Below are 10,327 nucleotides of genomic sequence, written 5' to 3' on the forward strand. Positions count from 1 at the left end.
CCCAGTTTAATCAAAATAAGTAAAACCATTTTACAGTATTGAGGGCTGTCGCACAATTATTAATAAATTGTTCGCCGCTATGTAACTGCTGAAAAAACTGATTTTGAGATTATCCTGGACGTCCATTTTGAGCAGTTATTTGTGAGATTAAATCTCAGCCGTATTAATTCCCAAAATTTGGCAGTTTGTTTTTGGGGTACGGCAGTTTAGCAGTTTCCATCATTTTCTCACCACGTTAATGGCAGTTTGCAGATTACGAGTCTCTCATACGCTCCGACTTTCCTCTCACACAATCGTTGCAGCGGTTGTGTCTTTCTCTCTCATACGCTCCCCTAACTTCTCCCACTATAAAACTATCACCAATAACATCCTCTCCATTATACACCTTCATCTTCTCGAATTTTCTCTGATCTTCTCTCCCCTAATAAACCCAAATCAATAAACGGGTTTGTGTTTTCATGGTAGGTACGTAGCCACAGTAGATCCTCCTTATTTATTTCTTCAATCTCATTGCAGCTTCTAATGTTTTGTTTCGTTTCTGATTGATATGTATAGTGAAATTGTTTAGCGAGTGACAGGATTAGAAATTGAAAATCATTTATTATTATAATAGGGCAGTGTTCGTCTTCATGAGATCCAATTTGCCGTCACCAATATCAACATGGTAATTGATCTGATGATTTGAGTTGTTTTGTTTTTTATTGGAAAAATTTAGGTTCGCATTGCTGAAATTGGGATTCTAGGATTGAGATCTCGTCTCCGGTTTCCGGACGATGCTAGAAAAGCTCCGATTCTTCCAACGACTGATCTGCCGGAGGATTTTGATTGGAGAGATCATGGTGCAGTTACTGATGTCAAGGATCAGGTATTTGTTATATTGTTTTGAAGTAGTTACAGTATTTTGTTTATTTGTTATTATATGGTTTTAAATTAGTTACAATATTTTGTTTATTTGTTGTTATATTGTTTTGAATTAGTTACAGTATGTTGTTTCTTTGTTTGTTGTTATTGGATGTTGATTTGAAAATGTGAATGTGAATTAGGGTTCGTATGGGTCGTGTTGGTCATTTAGTACGACTGCGGCGTTAGAAGGTGCAAATTTCATTGCTACAGGGAAGCTTCAAAGCCTTAGTGAACAACAACTTGATGATTGTGTCCATGAGGTTTGCGTCTTTTGACTTAAATTGTTTTGTGTTTCTTCTATTATTCGTGGGTCGGTTTAGATCGGCTATTGGTGAAAAAACTGAACCTATAGGCTATAACTAGAAGTGCAGATCCAAAACCGAACTGCTTTTTGACTTTGTTTGACCAAAACCAAATTGGTTTGGGACCAAAAACAGGTTGTGTTTACATCTACTACTTATATAACCAACATATCGCTTTTTAGATTTTCATAAATGATTAGTTTTAGTTAGCAGTTCATATTGTTATTGAAAAAGATGGTTAGACTATTTTATCTATAAAATAGTTATAACTTAATGACGGGCGCTATTGTGCACCGGATCCTGAGCAGGATTTCGGTGAAGGGTATAGGGGGAAACAGGTGGTGTTGGAGAATTTGAGGCAGCTTTGTGTTCACAGATTTGCTAATGAGACCAACAGGTGGTGTTAAAACACTACTACCCCAACTTGGGGATCGGAGTTGTTGTTACCTTTGTGGGATTTGTTTTTAAAGGGCATGATGGTCTTTTCAGCATTTATGTTCATAGTTCCGGTTTGTCTTCCAATTGGACAGAGCCAGAAGAGTCGGTTTTTTTTATGGCCGGAGAATTCCCAGCAAGGTGTGAATTTACCTTTTTACCCCTTGCTTTAGTTATCTTTTTTCTTTACATAAGTTATTTTTAGTAAAAAGTAATGTACAATTTTTTGTTACATTTTTTTATGAAATGTAGGATGTCGAATGGGGGAAAGTAACCATGGTTGAAGCGGAGCGTCGGCTACTAGCTAACGCGCTACTCGATTTTTGAAACCAACGATTCGTTCTCCTCTCGGAGTCATGCATTCCGCTATTTAATTTCTCGACGATATACTCTTATTTAATCAACTCTAAACATAGTTATTTCGAGTCCTATGATTTGGCAGGACCAGTTGGCCGAGGGCGGTACAACTGGAAAATGCACCCGACGGTTAAATTTCATGAATGGCGAAAAGGGTCACAATGGTTTGAAATGAGCCGTGAGCTAGCAATTGAGGTGATATCTGACAAGACTTATTTTCCGGTCTTTATAGACTATTACAATGGTTCATGTTATGCAGACGAGCACTACTTGCCTACGTTTGGTACACTTAAATATGGGGAAATGAATTCAAACCAGACTTTGACTGACGATGTTCTCCTACAAACATGCAAAGTTCAACTTGGTGATTCATAAATAACCCCCCCCCCCCCCCCCGCCCAATAAATATAATCTACGTTTGGTTGTCATTGATAGTTTTTTTTAAATACTTTTGTAAACATGTAACATTGATAGATCTCATTTATCTTCATTTAATGGTTTTAGCAATTCCTACGTTAATCAATTTACAAATAATTAATTAAATATTTTAAATTGTGCGAATTAGATGTAAGATTTTAAATTAGTATGTATGACAATTCAAGAAGAGTTGTAGTTATTAATCGAAATCAAATCAAAAGTCAACATTATCTTAAATATAGACATAGTTATTGATGTTCTTAATAGTTAGATAAGTAGTCATCATGATATTAAAATATACAGTGAGTTTGGATGATGTTAATCATATATACCCGGACAGCGGACGGGTAAACTACTAGTTACATTTGTTTCAATCTACTTTAATTACCACCCACGGTACTGTCAACCCGACTTGTGGTCATGTTACTACTCACAATGTAGTAACAAATTTTGTATACAAAACCCCAACATACCGACGATAATTGTAGAATACAAATACTCAATCACTGTTTAATGTAATATTAATTAAGTGAGATTTTGTAAAAAGAGTTTATAAAAAGGAGATTACTCACATTGCTACTTTAGGTATTTCCTTTGTGGCTTTCTGGTTATAATCTAGTTAAATAAACAATGCACACACGTTAGTATAATAACCCATATATAAATTAGATATACTCTCCCCGAGACAGAACTCCAACGACTACGTCGGGTAGAAGCTCGACACTCGTTACGGAGCACTAGATCAATCGGGCAGCGTATCTAATACGTAACCAGGGGTTATAATACTTACAACGAGGCAGAGCTTCGCTATTTAGGGGGTATAATACCCGGTATAATAAATTCTATTCAGAAATTGAGAGAGATGTGTGAGATTTGAAAGAAAACAACTGAAGCTCATCGATCCTATTTATAGTGCCTAACTGACACTTTTTCGCGGCCCGCGACGGAAACATGGGAAGGCTTCGCGGCCCGCCAGAGACCTAGAGGCGGCAATGGGTTGATGAGTCATCGACACGTGTCAGCCTAAGGTTACGCAGGTGTTTGAGCTGTCGCGCCCTGCGGAGATCTTAGTGATCTCGTTCGCGGCCCGTGAGTGACTTGTGGATTTTGTTTTTTTTTATTTTATTTTTATAAAATTAAAGGTATTCGGGACCGGTTTTCATATACGGGGTATATTTTAGGACGTGTAGGGGTGTCAGGGGTGTTTTAGGAAGGTTGTTATATTTTGGGTATAACTCCTGAATTATTTAATAAAATATATAATGCACTCATGTTAAGTATAGTAACCCATTTCAACTTTATCCCTACGTCACGAGAAAGAACCCCAACGTACTTAGTCGGGCAGAACCTTGACATTCGTTGGTGGGTCCTAAATCAATCGGACAGGGTATCGATTCAGCGATCAGGGGTTACAACACTTAAAACGGGGCAGGGCTTTAGAGTATTCAGGGGTGAAGAAAATGGGAGTATACAGTGAGTGTAGTGAGGGAATGAGAGGCACAGACATGAACAATTGAAATTGTAATACGAGTGTCTACTTATACTTTAACATAAGCTTGAGGTTCACGCTAAAGACATCCATGTATACCTCAATGTATTTAATTGTTAGTTTTAGATTCATCCTGCTTAGTCCACGTCATTGATGTCAAATATCAATTGTTCTCATGCACATGTATTTTCAAGTTTTCCTATGTTAGTGTTTGATTATTATGATTTTATTATTTTATTTAATATATATATATATATATTATAATTAATTTAACTGTTTCACTCATTTGGTGCTTATAACTTCTAAAATATGACGTTTGTATAAAATGATGAATATGTCATTAGAACGAGAATAATCTTATCTACAATTTGAACCAAGTTTTATTAAAAACGGAGTAAGTTCAAATATAATGTATTTTTATAATTTAATTATTAAGCGGTTCCTAGGCCCGTCTAGGTATTTCATATTTCTAACAGTCAACTTACCCGTGATCTATTCGTTTAATAACATACGTTTTTATATATTTTATTTTAAATTTTTATAAATAAAATTTTGGGAATGTTACACTCCTGCTCAACAAGCTCTACTTCCTGGTCCTCAAGGCTAACAAGCGGCTCCCGCACCCGCGATCCATGCTAGAGCTTGCTTTGCGAGTGGTGACCCCAACCACTTCTCAAACATGTGCTCAAACTGAGTGGTGAAGCAAGAGCCGCAACAGCAGCAGCCCCAGCAACAGCAGCAGCAACAACAGCCAGCAGCCCACGGCCGTGCTTTAAATATCAACGCACGTCAGGCTCAAGCAGACAACAATGTGGTTAATGGTACGTTCCTTGTGAATGGTATTTATGCTTCGTGTTTATTTGATACTGGAGCCGATAACTGTTTTGTGTTGTATGAATTCGAAAAGCTCCTTAATCGTAAGCGCGCCCATCTCCCCTCGACGTTCAATGTTGAAGTTGCCACCGGAAGAACCCTCGCTGTCAATTCTGTTCTTCGTGACTGTACTCTCGAACTCAACAATCACGTCTTCCCTATCGACCTTATTCTGATGCAACTCGGTATTTTTGACGTCATAGTAGGCATGGACGTTCTTCGCGAAAACCATGCTGAAGTTATCTGCTTTGATAAGATGATTTGTTTCTCGCTCGCAAAAGTTTATCAACTTTGTGTGTATGGCGATACTCCTTCGAAAGGCCTTAAACTTATGTCATGTACCCAAGCGAGCAAGTATCTCCGCAAGGAATACAGAGCTTTCTTGGCTAACATCGTAGTAGCGGAGAAGGAAAAGAAAGAGAAGGAAACAGACAAGGTGCTTGTAGTTCGTGATTTTCCTCTTGTTTTTCCTGATGAGTTACCTGGTTTACCTCCGAGTCGTGATATCGACTTTCGTATCGACCTCATTCCTGGAGCAAATCCTGTTGCCAGAGCTCCTTATCGACTCGCTCCGTCCAAAATGCGCGAACTCTCGAGTCAGCTCCAGGAATTGCTTGATAAAGGCTTCATTCGCCCTAGCACTTCTCCTTGGGGAGCACAAGTTCTTTTCGTCAAAAAAAGGATGGGTCGTTCCGGATGTGCATCGACTATAAGGAGTTGAATAAGCTGACAATCAAGAATCGCTATCCCCTGCCTCGAATCGATGATTTTTTTGATCAGCTACAAGGTGCTACGTGTTTCTCTAAGATCGACCTACGCTCAGGCTATCATCAGTTACGCATTTAAGAGGAGGATATACCTAAAACCGCCTTTCGCACTCGATACGGCCACTATGAATTCGTTGTTATGCCATTTGGTTTAACCAAAGCACCTGCGGTTTTCATGGATCTGATGAATCGCGTGTGTAAACCTTTCCTCAACCGCTTCGTCATCGTGTTCATCGATGATATCCTGATCTATTCCAAGTCGAAAACCAAACCCGCGCAACATCTACGTTTGGTTCTCGAGCTACTCCAGGGGAATCGACTCTATGCCAAGTTCTCCAAGTGTGAATTCTGGCTAGAGGAGGTTCAATTCCTCGGTCACATTGTCAATAGTCAAGGTATTCACGTCGACCCTTCAAAGATCGAAGCTGTTAAGAGTTGGGTTACACCTAAGAACCCGTCTGAAGTCCGTTCTTTTCTCGGACTAGGGGGTTATTATCGCCGATTTATCGAAGGATTCTAAAAAATCGTTGTGCCGCTTACCTCTCTCACGCATAAAGACAAGCCTTTTGTTTGGGGAACTGAACAGGAGACTGCCTTTCGAACCCTCAAGCATATGCTTTGCAATGCTCCTGTTCTCGCTTTACCCGACGGAAACGACGACTTCGTTGTCTACTGCGATGCCTCGAACCTGGTCTTGGTTGTGTTCTCATACAGCGAGACAAGGTTATCGCTTACGCATCTCGTCAACTCAAGATCCACGAGAAGAATTATACAACCCACGACCTTGAGTTAGGCGCAGTTGTTTTTGCGTTGAAGATTTGGGGACACTACCTGTATGGTACCAAGTGTACGATCTTCACAGATCATAAGAGCCTATAGCACATCCTCAGCCAAAAAGAACTGAATATGCGCCAACGCCGATGGGTTGAACTTCTTAATGATTACGACTGTGAGATTCGTTATCATCCTGGCAAAGCAAATGTCGTTGCTGACGCTCTGAGCAGACGAAGCTATTTGCATAGCGTTCGTAACATCCAAGCCCAGCATAATCTCGAAGCTCTTATCCGCGAAGCCCAACATGCATGTTTTACCGAACGCACTTTGAAGAAGGAAATGATTCTCAACGATGGCGCCCAGTTAGTGAATAAGTCGAATGGGATATTCCATTATCTAGACCGAATTTGGATCCCCAAGCGCACCGACTTACGACAGATTCTGATGGACAAAGCCCACAAGTCTCGATATTCTATTCATCCCGGTGCCGATAAAATGTACCAGGATCTTCGCTATAAGTATTGGTGGCCGGGCATGAAGAAAGATATCGCTCTCTATGTTTCGAAGTGCCTAACTTGCTCGAAAGTCAAGGCCGAGCACCAAAGACCCTCTGGCTTACTCGTCCAACCCGAGATCCCTATGTGGAAATGGGAGAGTATAGCTATGTACTTCATAACGAAACTTCTGCGCACACCATCAAGTCACGACAGCATCTGGGTTGTCGTTGACCGTTTGACTAAATCTGCTCATTTTCTGCCAATATGAGAAGACTATAAGGTAGAAAAATTAGCCCGAATCTACACCGATGAGATCATTTGTCGACATGGGACGCCTCGCGACATCATCTCTGACCGTGATGGTCGGTTTACCTCGCGTCTATGGGAAACGTTTCAATCTGCTCTCGGTACTACGCTTAATCTAAGTACCGCTTTCCATCCCCAACCGACGGTCAGACTGAAAGAATGATTCGTACCCTTGAAGACATGCTTCGCTCGTGTGTCATAGACTTCGGTGGTAATTGGGACACATACTTACCTTTAGTTGAATTCTCGTACAATAACAGTTATCATTCTATCATCCAAATGGCACCATTTGAGGCATTATACGGAAGAAGATGTCGATCGCCTATTGTATGGCACGAGATCGGATACTCGCAAATAACCGGTCCTGAGCTGTTGCAAGAAACGACTGACAAAATCCTCCAAATTCGAGACAATCTGCTGAAAGCTCGGAGTCGTCAGAAAATTCACGCCGATAGACGCCGCAAGCCCCTTGAATTTGACATTGGCGATCACGTACTCCTAAAGGTATCACCTTGGAAGGGTGTGGTCAGATTCGGCAAGAAAGGGAAGCTCGCGCCTCGATATGTTGGACCCTTTAAGATTCTGGAAAGGATCGGCAAAGTGGTCTACAGACTCGAATTACCGAAGGAACTTAGCAACGTCCACCCGACTTTCCACGTTTCGAACCTCAGAAAGTGTCTAGCTGAGCAGGATTTACAAGTTCCACTCGAGGATCTACAAGTGGACGAAACATTACACTTCGTGGAGAAGCCTGTCAAGATCATGGACCGAGAAACCAAGAAGCTCAGACGCTCACGCATTCCCATTGTGAAGGTTCGCTGGGAAGGCAAACGCGGCGCAGAGGTCACCTGGGAGCTCGAAAGCGACATGAAGGCAAAGTACCCGCAGTTGTTTGTTACAGCTAAGGCCTAATTTCGGGACGAAATTCCCTTAAGTATGGGAGGCTGTAACACCCCGTGTTTCGAAAGTCAAAGTACATGTCAAAGTCAAAGTCAAAGGAAGAAAAGATTGCTAATTGCGATCTGTCACTCCTTGCTTAATTATTGATTGTACGTCAATGACTTGTAATCGAATCTTTTATTTTTATCGCTTTACTTGTATTATGTGGAGTATCCGTGAATAATTAAGGTTTAATCGATGTTTATCGCGTGTTTTATCGCTTTATCGCTTATCGCATCGCAACTCGTATTATGCGTTCTGGATATTGTTTTACGTGTGTGTGCTATTTATGTGTCACTTGTGCATGTTTACTTTATGTTTTGGGTTGATTAATCGAAACGCAGTCGCAACTCTATCACAATCGCAGTCTAGTCGCAAACGCTAAACGCAAGTTATTTATGATGATTGTATATTACCCTATTGCATCGCTTAATCGAAACACGCTTAAAAGCATCGCAATGCTCAACGCACGAAACGAAACGCCAAACCTCAACTCATTGGACACTTGGATCGAATGGCCAACCATCCGATCGGATTGCCATCCGATCGAGGCGTCATCCGATCAGTGCCATCCTATCAGACACTTGTGCACTTTCCCTTTTTGGCAACCTATAAATACCCCCTGTCACATCATTTGTGATGTGACAGCTCCCTCATTCGACCAGCAGCATTCCAGACCTTCTTTCTCTCGATTTCTCGCGATTCTTGTAAGTTTTCAACCTAAATCTTGTACTTCTATGATCTAACTTGTAAGTTTTGGGGAAGATGTTGTGTATATGCAATTTTTTTGGTTTTATTTATTAAACATTTAAATAAAAGTATAAATTGACCAGAATACCCTTAAGTGAATAAACTTAATTGAAAATTTTAATCTGGTTAGTGCTAAAGGACGTAGAGTGTGACGGGTTTTGCAAATAAATAATTGTAACTGTAATTATTCAAGTTAAAGGCTATCCGTTGCAATCCGGTACAAACATAAAGAACGAAAAGTGTAATATACCCAAATTTTTATTCTCATTTAAATTTGACTTGGTTAAATTATTTTTAATACTATTATTATTTAATATTTAATAGGATTAAATCACAAACTTCATGGATCTCTCTTATTTATTTATTTATTATTTCTTTTATTTTTTTTCCGCTTATTAATAATCATTTAATACTTCATTGATTCTACCACATGTAATACACATGTTTCTAACCTAATAATAAATAAAAAATTAATTAAAATTCTAATAAGTAAATACTACATTGAATTTATCATTTAAATACATATATTAACGATCATATGTGATAATCGATTACATTATGTATTTATATTTATTTAAATCGTGTAATGTGCGAGGTATTTTAAAAATATAACTATATTGCTTATAAAATTAAATTTATGCAACCCCTATATACACGAGGTTCTAAACTAGTTATATATAATTATATATAAAAAGATGACCTTTTAGCTGCAGTGGCTTTGACTATGAATGTTTTTTTTTTGTTTTTAATTTTGAAATTCACCCATTTTAGCCTCCATTGAGTTTTACGTGTTTAGATTATATACGGGTCGATATGAATTCAAGTTGGTTTATATTTCGACATATTTTTTTTAAATGAGTCATATCAAATATAATAGGTTTTCATATTTATTTTTATGGAAGTATTCACTTAGTGTACATTTTGACATAAATTTTCTCTAGGAACGAGTCGGCTCAAATATAATATGTTTTCATTTGACGGTATAAATTCGAGTTATTTTACGTTTAATGAGTCATGTCAAATATAATACGTTTTGGTGCATATTTTTATTGACGTTTTCAGTTGTTCTACATACAAATTGGTTTATGTCTGGATGTAATATTTTCGAAAATGAGTCATGTCAAATATAATATATTTTTATGCTTATTTTTATGGACGTTTTCAGTCGGTCTACATTTCGTCGATAAACAATCGCAAAAAAAACAAAATCAGCAAGCTCAAATCACGTTTAAAAACCGATCCCCACAACGCGGGAAATCAATTCTAGTTTTTATTGGTTTTCTTGACAAGCCAAACAACATTGGTACGATTGCGGTAGCGTAACAATATCATCACGAATTAAACCGATGCCGACCAACAGGTACCAATGTTTGTCTTTATGGTTTTTCAATCAATGTAAAATACGTGTCCATATCCCCTTAAGCATATCTTATCTTGTTCACACTAGTAACGATCTATCTCTCTATATCGAGGGTAAAAATCAAAATAATTTCATAGAAATATACGTTTAAGCCAAAA

The 10,327-nt window shown here is 38.8% G+C and overlaps 1 protein-coding gene across 1 annotated transcript; it reads left to right on the forward strand.

Moving 5' to 3' along the window:
• The first annotated feature begins 223 nt into the window (after positions 1–223).
• LOC110876098 (cysteine protease RD19A-like) lies at positions 224–2,506 on the forward strand. Its single transcript, XM_035987257.1, has 5 exons — positions 224–461; positions 716–865; positions 1,044–1,163; positions 1,514–1,781; positions 1,893–2,506. The coding sequence occupies exons 1-4, from the start codon at positions 459–461 to the stop codon at positions 1,610–1,612; spliced, it is 372 nt and encodes a 123-aa protein (XP_035843150.1). The 5' UTR covers positions 224–458; the 3' UTR covers positions 1,613–1,781; positions 1,893–2,506.
• The last annotated feature ends 7,821 nt before the right edge of the window (positions 2,507–10,327 follow it).

This window comes from Helianthus annuus, unplaced genomic scaffold (assembly GCF_002127325.2).
Source record: "Helianthus annuus cultivar XRQ/B unplaced genomic scaffold, HanXRQr2.0-SUNRISE HanXRQChr00c066, whole genome shotgun sequence".
Lineage (NCBI taxonomy): Eukaryota > Viridiplantae > Streptophyta > Magnoliopsida > Asterales > Asteraceae > Helianthus > Helianthus annuus.

What these genes read in the sequence shown, in the direction of transcription:
- LOC110876098 (XM_035987257.1), top strand. An exon ending in TTACTGATGTCAAGGATCAG is followed by an intron (nt 866 to 1,043) that starts GTATTTGTTATA and finishes AATGTGAATTAG; the next exon opens with GGTTCGTATGGGTCGTGTTG. An exon ending in TTGATGATTGTGTCCATGAG is followed by an intron (nt 1,164 to 1,513) that starts GTTTGCGTCTTT and finishes GATCCTGAGCAG; the next exon opens with GATTTCGGTGAAGGGTATAG.